The 20,648-nt window shown below is 56.5% G+C and overlaps 3 protein-coding genes across 4 annotated transcripts; 1 reads left to right on the plus strand and 2 right to left on the minus strand.

The window, feature by feature from the left end:
- Positions 1-3,989: 3,989 nt before the first annotated feature.
- On the minus strand, positions 3,990-9,967 carry OSGEP (O-sialoglycoprotein endopeptidase). Its single transcript, XM_038558411.1, has 11 exons — positions 9,805-9,967; positions 7,968-8,087; positions 7,615-7,790; positions 5,931-6,026; positions 5,746-5,795; positions 5,550-5,628; positions 4,970-5,035; positions 4,791-4,881; positions 4,502-4,577; positions 4,304-4,402; positions 3,990-4,167 (listed from the first exon to the last, which is right to left on the minus strand). Exons 1-11 carry the CDS (start codon positions 9,917-9,919, stop codon positions 4,128-4,130), a joined length of 1,008 nt encoding a protein of 335 aa, XP_038414339.1. The 5' UTR covers positions 9,920-9,967; the 3' UTR covers positions 3,990-4,127.
- A 355-nt stretch (positions 9,968-10,322) lies between these two features.
- APEX1 (apurinic/apyrimidinic endodeoxyribonuclease 1) lies at positions 10,323-12,937 on the plus strand. The gene is made up of 5 exons (NM_001145119.1): positions 10,323-10,349; positions 10,589-10,714; positions 10,904-11,091; positions 11,827-12,019; positions 12,156-12,937. The coding sequence occupies exons 2-5, from the start codon at positions 10,657-10,659 to the stop codon at positions 12,671-12,673; spliced, it is 957 nt and encodes a 318-aa protein (NP_001138591.1). The 5' UTR covers positions 10,323-10,349; positions 10,589-10,656; the 3' UTR covers positions 12,674-12,937.
- Positions 12,938-13,021: 84 nt separating this feature from the next.
- Positions 13,022-16,707, minus strand: PIP4P1 (phosphatidylinositol-4,5-bisphosphate 4-phosphatase 1). 2 transcript variants are annotated; one of them, XM_038558413.1, is made up of 7 exons: positions 16,551-16,707; positions 16,000-16,190; positions 15,539-15,645; positions 15,018-15,123; positions 14,759-14,811; positions 14,558-14,648; positions 13,022-13,870 (listed from the first exon to the last, which is right to left on the minus strand). In XM_038558413.1, exons 1-7 carry the CDS (start codon positions 16,690-16,692, stop codon positions 13,727-13,729), a joined length of 834 nt encoding a protein of 277 aa, XP_038414341.1. In that variant the 5' UTR covers positions 16,693-16,707; the 3' UTR covers positions 13,022-13,726. The 2 variants fall into 2 exon arrangements, with proteins under 2 accessions (XP_038414341.1, XP_038414340.1); XM_038558412.1 differs by having other exon boundaries at positions 16,530-16,707.
- Between the last annotated feature and the right edge of the window lie 3,941 nt (positions 16,708-20,648).

Raw genomic sequence — 20,648 nt, forward strand, 5'->3', positions numbered from 1 at the left:
CCAAGTGCACATAATCCCAATTCTTTTAGGGGATCCCTGGGTGGCTCAGAGGTTTGGTGCCTGCCTTTGGCCCAGGGCACGATCCTGGAGACCCGGGATCGAGTCCCGCATCGGGCTCCCTGCATGGAGCCTGCTTCTCCTTCCTCCTGTGTCTCTGTCTCTCTATATATATATCATAAATAAATACATTAATCTTTTTTAAAAATCCCAATTCTTTTTATCTTTTGACCCAAGTCTTACTTTATAGCCTTTGGTTGTCTCTTTGGTTTACCCCTGCACCGATTTATTTATTCATTCAGCAAATGCCGAGTGTCCACCCTATTCTAAGCGGGAGAATTTAGGGAGGTTATACGGCAATGAATAGAACATGATGACAATCCCTTGACCTCATGGAGTTTGTATTCTAAAGGAAGGAGTCAAACCATGAGCACAGAACTACGGGATTACACAGTGGTAAGTGCTACGAAGAGAAATAAAACCAGGAAGGGGGCTAGAAAGTGCTGGAAGAGTGCAATTCTAAGTAGGTTTGTCAGGAAAGCCTCCCCGAAAAAAGAAAACACGTTGAACAAAGACTTAAAGATTACGAGGCTGAGCAAGCTCCAGCTGACGGACCAGCCTCGCAGGCAGGAGCACCCAGTGTGAGGACCTGGAGGGGTCAGTGCACAGTCAGCGATTGTGGAGAAACAGGCCACTGCTGCTGGAGCGGAGCCGACAAGGTGAGGGACAGGCAGTGAGATCGAAGCAGTAAGTGGGGCGGGCGGGGAGGGTCAGGCCTCCCGCTCTCGCTTTCACTCGGAACAGGAAGACACGGAGGGTCTTGAGCAACAGGGTGACAGCGTCCGGCTTCTCTGGGAATGTGGTTCCCTCGGCTGCTGTGCTGGGAGCTGCCTCTGAGTGGAGGCTCGTAGGAGGGGACACAGCAGCTCCTGCCGTAACCCCGGGGAGGCTCCTGGCTACGTCCAAGGGGCAGCACTGCAAGAAAGAAGAAACGGGATCCGGGATATATGTGAAGACAAGGTCCATGCGACTTGATGACCTGGCGGAGAGGAGAAGAGGTGTCCGAGACACCAGGGCGCTTTTGATGCGAGCAACTGGGACGGGGTTGTCATTCACTGACATAGGGAGGTCTACCGCTGGAGGAAGGGGAGAAACAAGGTTGTTTTGTGTGTGTTAAGTTTGAGACGTCTGTTAGGCACCCAGGTTGAGATACCCATCAACAGCTAGATATTCAGAGCAGAAGTCTAGGTTAGAGCTAAAAAATTGGGAGTCATCCACCTTGAAATGGTTTTTATTTTTATCTATTTATTTACTTATTTATTTATTATTTAGAAATGGTTTTAATGTATGAAAGTGGATAAAATCACTGCAGGTATGTGTGTAAATAGAGGAGTGGTCCAAGGACCAAACCCTAGTTTGGGGAAATGAGGAGAAAACAGCAAACCAGATGAAGAAAGAGCGGTCGGTAAAGTAAGAGGCGAAACAGAGAGCATGGCCTAGAGCCAGGTAAAGAAAATGTCTCAGGAGGGAGCGTGAGACGCCGTGGACTGGCTATGTGGGGTGCGCGGGGAGCGCCGTGGGGCGGCTGTGTCAAGCCCCTGGGGACGGTTTGGAGAGCGGCCTTAACAGGGAGCCGGGGCAGAGAATTGGAAAGGACAGTTTGAAAATGTCTAAAATGTCTTGTTATAAAGTGGAGCGGAAAAACAGGAAGCCACTGAAAGGGGAAATGGAGCCATGAGGAGCCCACGTCTGTAAGATGAGGACGATGATGGTGTATCCATGTGCTGAGAGGAAGATCTAGGAAAGAAAGGGAAATGTTGACTGCAGAAAAGGAGAGAAAACTGTTGAGAGGTGTCCTGAAGGGCTGGAGGGATGGGATTGACCATAGAAGTTGTTGGACGGGAGCATGGACAGGTTTGTTGTTTTTTTTTTTTTAAGATTTTTATTTATTTATTCATGAAAAACAGAGAGAGAGAGAGGCAGGATCCCTGCAGGGCAGGGGGCCCAACACGGGACTCGATTCTGGGACCCTGGAATCAGGACCTGAGCGGAAGGCTGATGCTTGGCTGCTTAGCCACCCAGGCGCCCAGGATGGAGTGTTGATAGCGGTCTCAACCTTGACACCACTGCCCTCTGGGCCTAGGGAATTCTGTGCGGGGAGCTATTCTCTACCCTGCAGGGCCCTTTGGGGCCTCCCCAGCCCCTCCCAGCAGCCCCGCCCGCCTCCCAGATGTGACAACAGCCGTCCTCTGCGGAGCCAGATGGAGCCCAGCTGAGCGGGTAGCCGGAGGTAGTACCAGGATGCTGCTAATGGGCAGCCGAGGCCAGCGAGTACTGGAAGGTGGTTAGATGTCGCGGGGAGGGCCCGTCAGTGCTCTGGCTGCTTCTATCTTCCCATCAAAATAGGAGCTGAAGGAAGCGTGAGGATCGGGGCAGATACAGGAGATTTGAGGGGCCAGAAGGTATAAAACAAGTATCGAGAAGAGGGAGAGTGAGAGGGCTAGGGACCAGCTGAGGATGATGGATTTAAGCACGAGGCAGGGCCTGGCGCGTAGCCCCTCCAGCTGCGCGGCCCCAGGAATTGAGCCCGGGGAGACTCGGAGCAGGACCAGAGCAGGGGGCAGCGGCTCAGGACTGGGATTCAGCTGGAGGCAAATGAAGACACGCAGGCAATGAGGCCAGCGGTGGGGAGGCCCACAGACTGGAGGGCCCGACCAAGAGACGAGCTGCTGGATCCAGCGCAGTAAGGGGAGAGCTGGAAAGACAGCGGACGTCGGACATGGGGATACAGAGGAGCCGTGGTCTAGACCAGGACCGAGGGAACGAGCGCCGTCGGGGTGCAGGCCAAGGTTCCGGGAGGGGCACGAGCCGAGAGCGCAGAGGACAGGGACCCCCGCGGGTCCTAGGATGGAGACCTGACGGGTGGGGGTGGTGGCCCTTGACCTCAGAGACCCTTAGGACCCGGGTCCCTAAGCTGTGTGGTCGGGAGGCGTGGGCCCCAACTGAACTCAGCTGGGGGTGGGGAGCGAGGACGGCCACCCCCCAGGGCCAGCGGTACGGCGGGGGCGGGAGCGAGACAGCAGCCCCAACAGAGGCCGTGGGAGCAGCACAGTCCTGGGGCCCAGGCTCGCAGCGGGGCGGGCCAGGGGCTCAGGCGGTCCAGCGGCCGTGTGCCTTCACTCCGTCCCTGCATTGTGATCCCAGGGGTCTCCCAGCCCGGTGGGGAGCCTGCCTCTCCCTCTGCCACTCGCCCTGTCGGTCTCTACCTGTCAAATAAATAAAATCTTAAATAAATTTGAAAAAGAAAAAGATAAGACATGGAGAAGATGACTTTACTGATCACCAGCTCGTAGCTCAAGGTTGCACAGGATTCCAGGAGGAAGAAGGGGTGGAGAGGAAGGGTCACTGGAGCACAGCGCTAGGAGGGGACGCGGTCACTGGGGACTTGTGACGGACAGGCGAGGTAAAGGGCAGGAGGACCCGTGAGCCGGCAGCCGGGGGCTCAGGGGACCCCGCAGGCCTGCACGTGGGTGCTGGGAGCACAGTCCTGCTGGAGGCACAAGCCAGTAGCATGTGAGCTGGCTCAGGCTCCCCGCGGGAGCGCAGCGCCATGAGCAACACAAGCGGGCAGCCCAGAGCGGGGCACACCTGGCCGCCGGTTAGGGCACCACGTTACGACTCTCAGAGGACAGAGCCTCAGGCCGATCTCCCGAGCCGTACCCCTGCTCTGGCCCTCCTACCTGAGCTCCCCAGCTGCACCCCTGCTCTGGCCCTCCCCACTGAGCTCCTGAGCTGTACCCCTGCTCTGGCCCTCCTCCCTGAGTTCCCCAGCCGTGGCCCTGCTCTGGCCCTCCCCCCTGAGCTCCCCAGCCGCACCCCTGTGCACGCAGCCGCGGCCCTGCTCTGGCCCTCCTTCCTCCCTGTCCACACGGCCCATCAACAAGAGTTTAGCCGGTGCCCACTCCAGATCACTCCTCGTTCACACGAGCCAATTACTAACATACAAAACCAGAAATATTTTATTGCGGAGTCAACTTGAGGTTCAGATGATGGGGGCCAGGAGCGCCCAGGCTGGGACGGAGAGCAGGCCCAGCTTCCACAGGCTCCCAGAGGCTACTATCTGCTCCCTGTTAGTCCCTCCAGGTCACTTCCACTTCATCTGTCCGGTACCTGTGAAGCAGCACAGAAGGCTCGCTGGACACCTTGCCCTGAGAGCCCCCCATCCCCCTATGATTCTGGGCCCTCCGCCGGCTGATTTCTGCCTCCCTCCCACATAACCCACTGCCCCCCCCAGGAGGGTATCCACCTCTGCGTGATCCCAGAGTCACTGAGGGGGGTCCTGTGCCCTGCCCGAAACATCTCCCAGCCGGCCTGGGCTATCATGGCCCCGTTGTCAATGCAGAATCTGGGAAGGAAACGAGACATGGAATTTGGGAACTAAGGGTAGAAAATCACAGTATTGGAGAAAAAAAAGAAGAAACCAACACAGGGGAAGGGCCTTCACCTCTCGTCTGTGGCAAAAAGCCGGGCTCCACGTTCCTGGCACATGGTCTCCATCATCTCCTGTAGCCTCAAATTACCTACGAGGACGGAGGGTTAGGGCTGGCTCGGCTTCAGCTGTTTCTGCGAGGTCCGGCTATAGCTCAAGCGTGTGACTCACAAAAACGAAGCAGGCATTCAGGGGGCAAGGGCTGGGAAGCAGAAACTTGTCATTTCCCCAGACCCTTAGATTTAGGGAGGAGGATGCTAACGCCCAGGAGTAGGAAAGAGGGGCGTGGTTGGACGATACATACAGCCCACACCTCCCACGATGAGGGCCTCCTGGGAGCCGCAATGTGCCATGGCTCGCTCTGTGATCTCGACCAGCATGGCGAACACGGTCTCCTGCGGGGCACAGAGAAGGTGAGGACGGGGTCTCAGCATCGTTCTGCTACATACAAGTCCCCCCACGCCCAACGCTCCATCCCATTACCTGCAGAGAGAAACACAAATCCTCAGGCGTGCACTCGCCTGTGGCCAGCATGCGCTGGGCGGCATCCTACGAGCAAAGAAAACACAGGTGAGACAGGGAACTGCGGTCTGGGGATGACCAGACAGCAAGGCTCAGGGCACCTGGAGGGCCGCGGCTCACCCCAACACAGTGTAGCGGCACATCTACCCCACGCCCAGCCTCTCACCGGCACTACACTGAGCGACGGCCACAGGCATCGGGGCTCCAGTTACAGCCCGCCCTGGCCCCACCGCGCCCCAGCCCCTCACTCGGCTTCGCTTTCCTCTGTGACGCTTGTTACCACCGGACCCTTTTTATGTTATTACTACCCTCCCCCACCAGCTCCTCTGTCTCTGTCTCACACACGCGCACACGAGAATTAGGCTACTGCCCAGAGCAGCGCCGGGCACACAGAAGACATTTAATAAATACTCGCTAAATGGATTTACGCAGCATCCAGCGTAGACCACAACCACACTCTAGGCAAGAAAGACAATGGTGAACCAAACGTATGCCTCATTAAAGAGCAGGACAGCGCTGTCCTCACCTGCCCCACACTCACCTCTATGAAAGACAGGATCCCCGAGAACGAGACGTCCATCCCCTTTACGGTATAGGGCAGCTCAACCAGCTTCTTGCCTCTACGTGGGAGTGAGCGTTTGAGACGCTAAGCCTTCAAAGCCACCCAACCTCCTTAACGCTCCTAGGGGAATCCTGGAAGCCCTACAGCCAGCCTCCTCCCACCTTACGGCCCTTACCGCTTTGCCATCTGCTCGATATTGTAGCCTGGACTTGGGTCATTGGAAATCTAGCAGAGGGAAAAAGAGAATGGAGTCAGATATCCAGGAAGCCTAAGAAGCTAACTTCCTCCATTCTCCCTCCGCTTCCACGGCTCCCCAGAAACCCACCCGCACCTTCTGTTTCCCCAGCCCCAGTGGCTCACCTTCAGCACTCGAGCAAAACGATCCAGACAATTCCCCACAGCGATGTCGATGGTTTCCCCAAAGATGCGGTAGCGACGTTCTGAGTATGCGATCACCTAAGGGTGATGAGGGTGTCCGTGAAACCTCACATCTGTAAAGAGGAGTATTTGGCTTCGGGGAGGAGCACAGCAGAGAATCAACGGCCTCAGCAGCTTTCGGCCTCAGCAGCTTTCCATAAGAGACGGAACAAAAGCACTCACCCGCACCCTGCAGAGAGACTTTTTCACACTCTCCTCTCAAAAGCCTGGGAATCTGAGGATTCCCAGAGCAGATTCCTAACCTACAGAAGGCAGCCTCGGCCGGGGAAGAAGCAACTCTCATCTCGAATACGTCTTCCTAGCTTGGAGGTTCCTAGTATGTCCTTTAAAGACCTCTGGATAGCATAGACTAGGAACGGGCTTTCGAGCCTGGGGGCAGGGAACCAGTCCTTCTAGGTCATCCTACCCAGGCAGTGCCATTTGGAAACCAGACGAGTAGCAGAGTTCAAACACTGGAAAACCCCATATAGGGTCACGCTCACGGGATGCCCAGCTCTGTGTAGTCATCAGCTTATGTTCATTCTGCACGTCTGACTGACTTCTACCGCAGAGAATATTTACCGCCCACTGACCCGTACGCTTCCAACAGTGGGCGCTTCCTTGGGACCCTAAGAAGTCCCTTTCCCTTTCTGGTGCTAAGGGTCTCCCTCCACTCCGGGGTAGACTGCATTCTGCTGTTAAAAGGCTGGCCACGGAGGGGGAAGGAAACAAACCCTGCCTCTCTGCGCCTGTCATCTGCTCGTCTCCCCAACTGTCTTCCCTCGTTTTCCCACCCACACAGGTCTTAAGAGGTCAGAGGATGAGCAAACCATCACCGCTCCTCTTCCTTACCTGCTACTTTCCACGAGCCAAGTCCCTAATTTTGTGAGTCATCCTTCAGGCCCCAGCCAGCTATATGCCTTCTATCTGTAAAAGTTCCCACGTCATCTTCATGGGAAGCAGTGCTTCATCCTAAGTAACTATTTTGCAAAATGAAATTCTAAGCCTTTCGTAAGCTGGGGACGAGGACTTTTTCTGACAGTAACCCCATCAGGTGTTCTGCAGGAAAGGAAGGCTGGCATTCTCCAATCACCACCTCAAAAGGTTCTGTAAGATACCCCGAGCCACTCTGTCTTCCACTATAAACCTACAACGCCTTCTGCTACTTGTAAAGCATTCTTGAAATTACCTATGTTTGTACACTCTTGGGAGAACAACTTGTTTATTTACCCCCCAGGAACGCAGACAAAACATGCAATTATCGTAAAGAAACAAATCACGGTGCCCCTTAGTGTTTTTTTTTCCCTTAGTTTTAACTGCTAAGACAGAGAAAAGATAAGTTCCAAAATAATAAAAATAAAAATCCTTTCGTTACTTTATTTTTTTTTCTTTTGTTAGTTTAAAGGCCTCAATCCTTCCTATTCTTTTTTGAAATTGGAAAGTTCTCTTTAGCACCACACGTCTAAGAATCATCTAACACGGTGACCATCTCACCCAGTCTGCAAGGACGCCAACTTTTTTGTGGTTTTCCAGCACGTGAGGTTTTAGGTTCAGATGAGGGATGACATGGGAGCTGCTGGCACAGTGCCCTGGAAACGAGGGGGGCAGGAAGGAGTCCTCCAAGTACCTGCGTGTTTCCTCCGCTGACATATAGCACAGTCGGGCTGGTGGCTCCGGTGATGAGACGACCCATCTCAATGTGGCCTATACAGTGGTTGACACCCAGCAATGGCTTGTTCCACAACTGGGCCACGGTACGGGCCACAACAGCCACAGAAACCAGCGGGGCACCCATGCCAGGGCCTAGGGGAACAAAAACGAGAGTCAGGTTCCTAAGGATGCTGGGAAAAATAGAGCCGGGAAAGTGAGGGATGTGAGAGGTGGGGCAGGGGTCGAGGGGGCAGCGGGGGGCAGCATCGGGCTGGACCTAGCCAGGCCCCAGGTGTGTATTTCCACTGTCAGCTGCTCTCCCAGCTGTACCTTTGGTGTAGGCAACGCAGTCGATCTCCTGGGACGTCAGTCCAGCCTCTGTGAGCGCCTCCTGTAGCAGGTCCAGGATAACCGCCCGGTGATGCCTAGCAGTATCCCCTGGAAGGAACCCTAGGGATAGACGCAGGCCACAGATTATGGGGTTTTCCTATAGCAAAGGTAGGCGGAAGCCAAATGCAGGGGTTTCAGTAGCTGCGACACCAAATAAAAGAAATCGTCTCTAAAATGGAGTCAGGAGGCCAAGAGGGGAGGCTTTCATATCCAGCCGCTCCCTCTGAACTGCAGACCCCAATGGCAAGAGGAATACCTTGCATCCCCGACAGGAAGAAGCCTCTAACTCCACACCCCAGCAAGAGGAAAAGATTTTCCAGCCAATGAAAAGCAACTGCACTTGATACTCTCAATTTATCTCAATGCACTTTTTAAGTTTTTTTTTTTTAAGTCTTATTTATTTAAATAATCTCTATTTAACTCAACACGGGGCTCAAACTCACGACCTCGAGATCAAGAGTCACACACTTCTGACCCTGAGCCAGGCAGCTGCCCCGTCAATGACCTTTTTATAATCACAGCCCCTCCCAATGACCCCGTCCTCCCTGTAAAAGATCAGTCCTGCTTGTTCTCTGGACTTGCCTATGGTCTTGCCACAGCTTCCCGGATCCAAACTGCCATCCTCTACTACTCCTGAATAAACCCATTTTACCGGGAAAACAGAGGGCTGTGTGGCTTTTAGCATCTACAAAGCGTGGGAAAAGTCCCTTCCACTCCCCTCAAGCATCCTGTCTTCCAGGTTCTCGGATGCACGCTCTCGAGCCCCCAGCGAGGCCGACCAGCTCTCAGGAAGGCCCTTCTTCAAACCCAACTCCTACACCACCTTCAGGACTCCGTTCCAGTGGTGCCTACCTATGTCCTGCCCTTAGGTGACCTTCTCTGCGGCCCTACAGGCCCCACGCGACCACGTCGTCGTCCTTCACGCAACATTAGATAGATTACAATCAAAGCATCATAAAACGCTGGCTACCCTAATTCCGTGCTCCCGGGGCCAAAACTACCTGGAAGAGCGAACGCAGAACAAAGTCCTGTTTCCTAGCGAGCCCCCCACCGTTAACAGGGCGCTTCAGAGAGGCTTTCCAGGTACATGCACTAAACTCGTCTTTTCCCATAGGTGCCGGAGTTTAAGGGAGAGCGAAGGACAACATGGAAATTTAGGAACAATGTTGGTTAAAAGTCGTGCTATGTTCAGTGCTCCCGTCTGCTCTCGAGACCCAACAATGAGGCGTTGCCATCTGCATCTTAAAAGCAGGAACCACGAGTCCAAGCCACGTACTGATGACCGCGAATGCCCTTGCTCCTAACCCTCCCGGCCACCTGGGGGGAGCTGCCTGCCCGTGGCCCTGCACATTACCCTGCCTGCCCATCGCCCTGGCCATCGCCTGCCCTGCCCGTCGCCCGCCCTGCCCTGCCCATCGCCCTGCCCATCACCCTGCCCATCACTCTGCTTGCCCATCGCCCTGGCCATCTCCCGCCCTGCCCATCGCCCGCCCTGCCCATCCTCCTGCTCATCACCCCACCTGCCCATCGCCCTGGCCATCGCCCGCCCTGCCCATCGCCCTGCCTATCACCCCGCCTGCCCGTCGCCCTGCCCATCGCCTTGTCTGCCCACCGCCCGCCCTGCCCATCACTCTGCCCGTCGCCCCGCCCTCGCCCGTTGCCCCGCCCACCACTCCGCCCGTCGCCCCGCCCCCCGCCCCGCCCGGTGTGGCTCCGGCGGCGACCGTGGAGCGGCGCCCACCTCCCCGCCCGGCCCGGCCGCGGGTCCCGCGCGCACCTGTGCCCGGGGGCGTGACGTAGGTCCGCCGCGGGTTCGCCAGCACCGCGCCGTCGCGCACCACCCCCACGCCGACCTTGTTGGCGCTGCCCTCCAGGCCCAGCACCGCCGGCATGGCCGCGCCTGCTTGGAGCCCCGGGGCGCACGCGGCCGGAAGCCGAGGGCCCCTAGGGACCCGCCCTCCCAGATGCCGGGCCCGGAGCGCGCCCGCTCCTCCCAGTGTGGCCCCGCCCCGCTTCCCGCCGGGGCCCGCCCCTCCCCTCTCCCCCTCCCCCCTCCCCGCGGGCTTCCTCCGCTCCCTTCTGCTTCCCCGCGGCGGCGGGAGGCGCGCGTCTGGCACATCAGTGAACAGCCCCGGGTGGAAGGCGGGGGCCTCGGCGGGGGCGGGGCCTCGGCGTCACGTGTCCCCGACGGCCCAATCACGCACAGTCCCCGCCCGAGGCGGGCCGGCCCGGCTCACGTGACAGCCCGGGTCGCCCACGTGGGGGCCGAGCGCGCCCCAGTCTTTGTGTCGGGAGAGGAGCACCGGGCCGCGGCCCGAGCAGGTCAGCCGCGGGGTGGCCACGGGGGCGCCCGGGCCCTAGGTCCGGGCCTCGATCGGCCGGAAGGCAGCGCTCGCGCGGACGGCCCCGGGGGCCCGGGATGCTCGGGATGCTCGGGGTCGGGGGCTCGGGGCTCCGCGGCCTGCGGCGCGGGGGACGGGAAAGGGCGCCGGGAGCGGGCCGGCGGGGGGGCCGGCCTCGCCCTCGCGCTCACCCGGTGCGCGACGCCGTTTCGCTTGCAGGTCACGCGGTGCAGACCCTGCTCCGGTGGGCGGCGCGGGACGCGCTCAGGAGGCCGTGGGGCTCAGTGATGCCGAAGCGGGGGAAGAAGGCAGCCGCGGCGGAGGACGGCGAGCAGCCCGGGCCGGGTAAGAGCCCCGGGGCCCCGGCCGTGCAGGCGGCGGGCCGTCGGGCCCCTCGGCGGACGGAGGTTGGCGCAGCGGGTGTAGAGGCCGCAGCCCCGCAGCGTCTCGACGGGGCCCGGCGGGGTCGGGGCATCCAGCCCCTCGGCGGGGCCTCGCACAGCGCCCGTTCCTCGTCTGTTCTTTATCTTTAAGAGCCGGAAGCCAAGAAGAGCAAGACTGCAGCCAAGAAAAGCGAAAAAGAGGCAGCCGGGGAGGGGCCGGCCCTGTACGAGGACCCCCCGGATCAGAAGACGGCGCCCAGCGGCAAGTCGGCCACCCTCAAGATCTGCTCTTGGAACGTGGACGGGCTTCGAGCCTGGATCAAGAAGAAGGGTCTCGACGTGAGTTGGACTCGCGGAGGAGGACGTCCGCGCTCTGCGCCGTCGGGCCTCGCGACCGCGCCCCCTTTCGGCCCCAGCGGCGGGTCTCGCCTGCTGCCTTGCAATTTGCTTGTTGTGGGAGCGTTGAAAGGCGCGGCGTAGCCGAGTTGGGACTGTCCCAGGGGCCGGGTGTCGCGCGCCATGGCTCCGCCTCCCGGCAGGTTGCAGGACCTGCTCCCTGGGCTGACTGCGTTCCATCTCCAGCGTCTTCTCCAGTTAACTACTGCGTAGCGGTGCCGGGCTGCATAGGCTGGGCGTCAGGGGTTGGAGCTCCGCCTTTAGTTCACTTAAGATTTTAAAAGTACTGCTTACACAGCTTAGGTGGCCATCCACTATGAAACAGGCTCCTCGGTGTTGCCTGTAACCGCGCCCTTTATCTCTCTCCGTTAGTTGTCAGTTACCGAATTTGACTGCTTAAATATCATGCTTACTAGACTTAAAAAAAAAAAAAAAAAAAAAAACTTGAGAGAGTGCGTACAATCAGGGGTGGGGGGCGTAGAAGGGGACGGACAGCATGGGGCCCCTCCCGGGACCGTGGCACCTGAGCTGAGCTGACGGCAGATGCTGAGCACCCAGGTGCCCCGGCTTGCTAGTCTTCCCATTTAAGCGTAGGGACTTGGTGGCTCTAGGACTTGGCACTGGGTCCTCAGTAAACGTCTCAACTGATAGTTTTACTGCTACTCATCTTGCTTACAGTGGGTAAAGGAAGAGGCGCCAGATATCCTCTGCCTCCAGGAGACCAAATGTTCAGAGAACAAACTACCCGCTGAACTTCAGGAGCTACCTGGACTGCCCCACCAGTACTGGTCGGCTCCGTCAGACAAGGAGGGGTACAGCGGTGTGGGCCTGCTGTCCCGCCAGTGCCCGCTCAAAGTCTCCTATGGCATCGGTGAGACCCGGCGGATGCCTAGTCCCTGAGCTCTTCCAGACCAACCGCCAGTACCCAACTCTGGCCCCTGATCCGGATTCCTTGGCTTTCCCTTTTCTCTAACTTCTCAATGCTGATTGTTTCCTTCCTCGTGCAGGTGAGGAGGAGCACGATCAGGAAGGCCGAGTGATTGTGGCTGAGTTCGACACGTTCGTGCTGGTGACCGCCTATGTGCCTAACGCAGGCCGAGGTCTGGTGCGCTTGGAGTACCGGCAGCGCTGGGACGAAGCCTTCCGCAAGTTTCTGAAGGGCTTGGCTTCCCGCAAGCCCCTCGTGCTATGTGGGGACCTCAACGTGGCTCACGAAGAAATCGACCTGCGTAACCCCAAGGGAAACAAGAAGAATGCCGGCTTCACTCCCCAAGAACGCCAAGGCTTTGGGGAATTGCTGCAGGCTGTGCCGCTGGCTGACAGTTTCCGGCACCTCTACCCCAACACGGCCTACGCATATACCTTTTGGACCTACATGATGAATGCGCGATCCAAAAATGTTGGTTGGCGCCTTGACTACTTCTTGTTGTCTCACTCTCTCTTACCTGCATTGTGTGACAGCAAGATCCGTTCCAAGGCCCTGGGCAGTGACCACTGTCCTATCACCTTATACCTAGCGCTGTGACATGCTCCCAAATGACTGGAAGCCTGGGAAATAAGTCCCCCCTCCCCAAGCTAGCTTTAAAACTTAACCTCCACAAACTTCTTTAAAAACTGCTCTCTAGACATATCTGCACTGTATTTCCCTTCTAAAAACACAAATCCTTCAACCGAGCTCCTAGTGATGCTTTCTTTTAACCCCCTCCCCCAATTTTTTGCTTTTTACGTTAAGCAAAAGCTACTACTGATTTCTTTTGAACTGTCCACATGAAAATAAAGAGCCATAGTTTCAGCCTCGCGTTCTTTGTATTTGACTCCTTGGTGGGGCTACAAACTGCCTTCGTCTTTTCACATATAAAGATAAACAACTGGAGAAGGATAGTCACGACCTTCTTTATTTACAAGCACAGGATGACTCCCTAGCCTCTCCCAAGACAGAGCAACCCTACCCAGCCCAGTTCAACACCGCAACTAGGGAGTAAGGTTGGAAGGAGGAATTAAGGGAAATTACAGGACTAGGGGAACGTATCCCACTTTAAATAATTATATACACATCAGTTCCTGTAGTTCTGTACAGAGCAGCGGCTGACCCCACCCCCCTAGGACACCGGAATGGGGGGAGAGGAGACTGAGGGTACTGAGGCCAGAGCCAGCCCCTGGTGAAGTGCAATAGCAGCAGCAAGGTCCTAATGGTGCACAAGAGGGAGGGAACCCCCAGGGCTACCCACCCCCACCCTGCCCTGGAATGTTTAAGGGACAGGAATGGCTCTCAGGGAGCATATTAGGAAGGACAAGGCTAGGACCCTCTTTTAGGACCCAGGTTTAGGGGCAACGTCCTGCCTGCTACACCCTAAACACAGCAGCCCTTGGAGGAAAGCAGATGGCCAGCAGTGGTCTTCTCCACCCCTCCAAACCTAGGTGAGGGCCTGGTTCCTTCCTACCTCTCCCCAGGGAAAAGGAAGGCAGCTGCTTGGCTCCCCTCATAGAGGCCGAGGGAGCCTTTGACCATGGTTCCCTTTGTAGTGTCCCTGTCCCCACCAGGGAGGGGCCAGGCACAGTCTGTGGGTCATCGTGGAGCTCAGGAGAAGTTCTGGACAGGGTGGCTGACCTTCATACAGGCCCAGTAAAGGGCCCGGCCCAAACACAGCACAGCCAACAGGATGACGAACGCCCAGGACGCGTAGATGCCTCCATATCGCCGTGCGTGCTTCCACGTGCCAAACTGAGGAAGGAGGAGGGAGATGGAATTACTGTTGCTTTCTCACCACTTTCTAGAAACACTGGTAAGAGGATGGAAACTTCAATCCCTGGTTCCCTATCCATGTGTATCCACCTTCGAGGGACCTCCTTAAAGACCCAGTTGTTGCTCCCTCCTCTACAAAGATACATTAAGTCCCAGACACCCAGGGACTTACATTAAGTCCCGGATACAATCCCAGACACCTATCAGTTCTTCTTAGCGTCTGACAAGTGAGCAACTTTTAACCCACGTCTCTACTGCCCTATCTTCTGCACAAAGACAACAGCTGGCTTTTACTCCTTTTTTTAAAAAATGTTTTATTTATTTATTCATGAGAGACACAAAGAGAGAGGCAGAGACATAGGCAGAGGGAGAAACAGGCTCCATGCAGGGAGCCTGATGTGGGACTCGATCCCGGAACTCCAGGATCACACACTGGGCCAAAGGCAGATGCTCAACTGCTGAGCCACCCAGGCGTCCCTGGCTTTTACTCCTATAGCGATAATCAAGTTTATCAGTTACCTGCCAATTTCAGCTCACCTACACGTTAAAACAAGACAAAACCACCAAAATCCGTTTCTTTCACTTTTTTTAGGGTAGCTGTTTCCCAAATCTTACGCTATAGAGAGGAGACTGAAGAATGAAACGGGTTGGGTCAAGGTTACTCACAGCAAGGCCAGTGGCAGTGACGGCCAAGAGTAAGCCAAGCAAGAAACAGCAGATACATCTCTTTCGTGGATATCTGCGCCCAATAGATGACCTGTGGGGAGGCAAACAAATGGACGCTTGCCACGGCCCTGCAGGTTGTCCTGTACCTGTTCCCGTGTTACACAGCAGCTAGTTCAACAATGTCACTCTCCAATCACTTACACTTTCCTGCAGTGAGGGCAACGGGCCAAGGTTCGGTCTGTGAACTCTGTCCACTACGGAGAACAAAAAAAGGGGAAGCCAATTAATAGAAGCAGCGTCACGTCCAGTGAAGGCCCTGTGGCAGGGGAGGGCAGGAAATGGGAACAGAAGAGAAATCAGAGCAGACCTCCTAAGGACTCATTATTATAACTCAGAAATACGTTCACCATTACTTCTGTTTCTCCCTTTCTGTCCAAGGCTTCCCAATACTCCTCCTCACCAGGAAAGTATTCTTGCAGTGTCCACAGATGACCCTGACACCCACAGGTTGTGGTTCTGGACTCAGAGGTCCTGGATGCACAGGCCCCAGGTTGATGATTCTTTTGCTGTAAAGAAAAAAATGACGTGTAAATAACATTTAATCCTAAGGATCTATTACCCGTCCTCGAACCCTCCACTCCCTCTACTCTGTACACGTAACATACCCCACCTCCCCCCAACCCTACCCCCAGGGAATCTAGATAAACAGCACTGCTTAAACTTCAGATCTCTAATTTCCCTTTTATCCCCCGATAATTCACCTAGTCCCCTAGACTATTTCCCTAAAGGACACCATTTCATCCCAGTGACAGAAGACAAATGTGGCTACATCCTAAGACCACACTAGTCTGCAGCTTTTCCTCCTCCTGGATAAACACCAGGCTCTCTTACCTTTGTGTTCTCTGCAAACAATCATCCTAAGGCTTTCCAATTTTTCCCCACTGATGCCCTTCCCTCCCCACCCCACCATACGCCTCTTACCAGTAGGGCCGAGGGCAGGCAATCCGCTGGGAAGTCACTTTGCAGATAAGGAGACAGTTACACGGGCATCGGACGTATTTTTTCCCTGGAGGTGCATTCTTAATTGGCTAGACAACAAGGAGGACATCGGTAAGCAAACCTCGAATTCCAAACCCTTCCACTTCCTCCAAAAAAAAACCTTCCGAGGAGAGATCAGAGAGACGAGGTCTCAGCTAGGACAGAATAACGGAAAAAAGCCGAGCGCGTGAGACCGGGCTGAGCATCCGGGATGGGGGTCAAGGTGCGGGATGCTGAACTGGCTTTGGCGGGCGGCGTCCAGGGGACGGTGAGGAGACTCCTGAAACTGAAACTCGGGTTTCATGGCCAGCCCTCGGCTGAGGCCCGGCGGCCGGGCTCTAGAGTCGAGGACCAGAAAGAGGATCTAGGAAACGGGGCCCGATTCGCAGATGCGCGTAACTCACAGTGGCTTCATTGCAGACGCCACATTTGACTACATGCTGATGCATCTTGCCTTCCACGTTGATGAGAGACTGGCAGACACGGCAGGTGATCATCGGGGCACTCCCGCTGTCCGGGCTGGTCAGGGGCGAGTAGGGGGGCGGGTCCTCGCCCGGGAGCACGGCCGGGTGTCCCTCGGGGAACGGGGGGAACGCTGCACAGGAAAGGGGGGTTGGGGGGCACCAGCTGCAGGCCCCCCCCCGACGGGCCTCGCAAGCCCTCCCCCTGGGGGCCGCGGCGCCACCGGGCGCAGGTGCCCCCGCCCCCGCCTGCACCTGGCGCTGGGGTCCCGCCCCGCCCCCGGCGCAGGTGCCCCCCCGCCCCGCCCCCGCACCTGGCGCTGGGGTCCCGCCCCGCCCCCGCCCGGTGCAGGTGCCCCCTACCGCACCTGGTGCCGGGCCCCGCCCCCGGCGCCGAGGCCCCGCCCCCGCTCCGCCCCGCCCCTCCCGCTCCCGGCGGCCCCCGGGGACGCCCCGGGCCCACCCCGGCTTACCCTGGGGCGGGGCATGTTTACCGGCTCCGTACGGCGGCGCGGAGGGCGTCAGGCCGCCCCCGGGCCCGGCCCCACTCCCGCCCGGCCCCACGAGCCCGTTGCCGCCGGCGCCCCCGTCGACGGGCTCGGAGAGCAGCGGGGATCGCTCTCCGTCTGCCGCCATGGCCGCCGCCGCCTCCGGCCCAGGATCCGGGTCCGGCCGCTGCCGCCGCCGCCGCTACCGGGTCCCCAGGGCGCCTGCGCGCCCGCTCGCCCCGCGACCAGCGGCCTACCCCGCCCGAGGCCGCCCCGCAGGCACGTGACGAGCCGGCCCCACCCCGGCCGCGCCGTAATTCGCGGCGACGAATCCATGCTGCGTCCGGCCGAGGCGGCTCTGCTTCTCCATTGGGGCGCATCGCGCTGACGTCAGCCGTCACATGACCTCCCGGAGGCCGCGGGGCCCGCAACGCCCGCACGTGACGAGAGGCGCTGCGAGCCATTGGCAGCGTGGCCATCGCGCTACCGCCAGCCCAGGGGGCGGGGCCGGGCCGCGGCGGGCGCGGGTCACGTGCTCCGGACACCGCGCGTCCGCAGTTACGCTCCCGCGCGGGGGCGCTCTGCCCGGCTCTTCATTGGGCCGGAGGCACGGCTGCGGGGCCCCGCCTCTGCGGCCGGGCTTGGCCTCCTATTGACTGGCCTCCGGTTACGTCACGGGCGGGGTGCCGCTGTATTGGTCCGAACGCGAGGCCGGGGGCGTGGCTTCAGGAGCGGGCGGGGGGCAGGTGGCCCGGGCGGCTGCGCGCGGGGACGTGAGTGTGCGGGGGCGGGCGCAGGTGCGCGGGTGCAGGTCCGCGGGCGCTCCTGGTGCCGCCTGGTGCCCGAGAGCCGACGGTCAGCGCGGGGACGCCTGGCCCCTGTGTAGCGGGACCCACTCGCGGGTGCGGCCGAGCCCCAGGCGCGGTCCCTGCTGCCCGAGGTCACGGCGACGGCCCGGGAACCCCGCCAGCAGCCCGGGCGGCCGCGCCGTTTCCCGCCCTGACCCCACTTCGCCTCCGCCGCCCTGGTGCCTCCGCACACCCCTCCCGCCCGGGCTCAGGCTGCGCGGCCCTGGACGCCGCGCCTCGTCCCGGGAGGCTCCGGCTGGCGGCCGCCTCCTGCGGAACCCCCAGCTGCTGCTCCGCTTTTTTGGTTTTTTTTTTGGGGGGGGGGGGTGCTTTTTTTTTTTTTTTTTTTTTTCAAAAAATGGAAACCCTCCAGATTTTTTTTTTTCCCCGCTTGGGGAGAGTAATTACAGACATACTTTGTTTCCCTGCGCTTGGCTTTATTGCTCCTCGCAGGTATTGCGGTTTGGTTGGGGTTTTTTGGTTTTGGGGGTTTTTTTTTTTGTACATTGAAGGTTGTGGCGACCCCGTGTCAAGCAGATTACTCAGCGCCCTTTTCCCAACAGCATTTGTTCACTTAGGGTCTGAGTCACGTTTTGGTCATTCTTGCGATATTTCAAACTTTCCCATTAATTTTTTTCCCCCATTATTATCCTTGCACTGGTTGAGGTGACCTGTGATCCGTCACTGCAATTTACCAGAAGCTCCGGTGATTGTTGAGCCCCCCCTTTTTTTTTTCACCAGGTGGGAAATTTTGTTCCATGGTTGGATGCCTCATGCAAACCATCTCTTCCAAAAGCAACACTAATAAATCACGACGTTACGAAATTTTCAAAACTATGAGTAAGCCTCATTACGGAAATAACCTTGGGTTAAGATACCAAGGGCTCCTCCCTTCTCAGCTCCTCCTTAGGTGGAAACGGATCCTAGGAATTTAAAGTTATTTTTTTACACTCCTTCTTGAATGCATGTTTGAGTTGGTTTCACCTCCTTTGGATTATTTCTATCTCCAACTAAGCATGTTGTTCCAAAAATAAATCACATTTACATTTTCTTTACTGCATTATGAGGACAAAGTACATGTCTTTGGGGGTTTTTTTTAATTACTATTAATGGTTTAGCATTTTTCAGCAGTATTTAAGTAAGATGTGTACTTTTGCTGTTGTACACTTGATAAGCTACAGTTGTGTAAATATATATTTTATATACATTGGGTGTTAAGTTTTTTAGTAACTAGATGGAAATGAGACCGCCAAGGCAAGCGAGGGTCCAAGAACAGATTTTATTGCAGGCACCCTCGGAGGAGGTTCCACGACTCAGGGGGGAAAGAGAGTGAGTCGAGGAAGTCGCGCCAAGACAAGGTGGTCGAGGGTTTACATAACGTTGTAAGGCAGAACGGTTTCCTATTGGTTGGCTCATATGCAAAGGAAGAATTGCAATCCAACCAGTCAGAGTGACCCTCACTATGCAAAGGAAGGATTGCAATTCGACCAGTCAAAGGTGACTTCCTCCTCTGGGGTTTGAAGGGCATTGGGTTCGGTTGGGGAAGTCCAAAGGAGAGGTGTAAGGGTCTGCTCAAGCTGTCGTCCCAAGTGGAGGTGGTGACAGGAACCTCAGCCATTTTGGCATATCCGCCATCTTGAGGAGTTTCCCTTCCCGCCTGGCCCCAACATTGGGAAACCAAAAAACTCATTTGTGTCACTTTGTTGTGATATTCTCCTTGTTTCAGTGGCCTGGAACTGAACCCGCGGTATTTCTGAGGGATACCTGTACTGATGTAGGTCTTATCATAATAGCAAAGAGGCCTAACTTGACCTTGCAAAAAAAACGAGGGGATACCTGCAATTTTCAAACCTCTCAAAGTGCCTTACTAAATGGTTACCAAGGCAGAGATAAATGTGTAGGATTCTCCCCCTTAGGGGGAACTTTTTTCTTTGTTCTTTCAACTTTGTTTGGTGTTTCGAGGTACAGCAGGGTCATAAGTCAAGGTGAATGACCCGTTGTTATGTAAAGAACAATGTGGGAGGATTTCCTTAATTATGTAAATATAGGGTGAGTAGGCTACTGTTCTGGGATTAATGATGGAGGATAGAATGAAGGTGAGTCACCTTGAAGAGATCATCTTTGTTTTAAGTGTTACTAAAATAATTTCCTCTAATTATGCAAGTACTGATGAGAAGGACCCCGTTGCCGAAGGAAGAGGAAATACAGGGAAGTCCAGGAAGACAGTTCCAGCTGAAAGTCCTGGTAAATGTCTGCTGGAGACCGATGGAACGTTCTAGCTCAGGTCTGTTAAGTGTAGAGTCTCCTTGACTGAAAATAATACCGGAATGGCTGCCTTTTCCGGAAGAACCCTTGAGATGAGAGTTCTGCGTTAGCCCCAGAAACCAGAGAACTGGGACGTCTCCTGGTAACCTCTGAACCCAACCTTTACGGGCAGTGTCCCCACCAGCCTCCTCTCCAGCCTCGTGTAGTCTCTACGGGAGCCTGAACCACACCTGGATTTTCCCCACGTCATAGCTGAAATTGTAACTGCCTTCCATCTGGGAGGCAGCGAGGAATCCGGGGCTCACAGCCGATTTAGCCAGAGGCCTCTCCACGGAGCCTAACATGGAAGGAAGAACAACCCACCCCAAGTATATGATGGTAAAGGAATTGCTGCTGACCTCGCACTTGTGGCTGCTGCAGGAGCTGGAGCCTTCACCTGGGTTCTGATTTTGAGACACAACTTTCCCAAGGCAGCTGCTACTTAGATGCTGGGTCCTACAGACACAAAACAGGGAAGGGTTTGTATGTCTACAAGGGGACAGGTCAGTCTGCTGCTCCTTCTGCTGTTTCTGGTACACCAATGCAAGTGCTGTTCTAGAATGGAGCAGGGTTAAAAAAAAAAAAAAATAGAATGGAGCAGGTTCGTTAATATGTACCGTGGTTACACTTACACTCCAAAACCTTCCTTTTATGACTGTCCACCTTCACTCAAGCCATACTTGGTATCTCTTAGATCTGCTTTTGTCTTTTTTTTTTTTTGAGACAAGCAGAGAGACAGAGAGAGTGTATGCATAAGTGGGGAGGGGAGGCAGAGGGAGAAGTAGGCTCCCCAATGGGCAGGGAGCCTCTGGCGAGGCTTGATCCCAGATCCTGACCTGAGCTGAGGACAAACCCTTAACCAGCTGAGCCACCCAGGTGAAAACTTTGTTAACAGAATCAGGCAGTGGTCCCATGTGGCCTGTGGGCTTTAGTTTGCCAAGCCCTGGCCTAG

This window comes from Canis lupus, chromosome 15 (assembly GCF_011100685.1).
Source record: "Canis lupus familiaris isolate Mischka breed German Shepherd chromosome 15, alternate assembly UU_Cfam_GSD_1.0, whole genome shotgun sequence".
Lineage (NCBI taxonomy): Eukaryota > Metazoa > Chordata > Mammalia > Carnivora > Canidae > Canis > Canis lupus.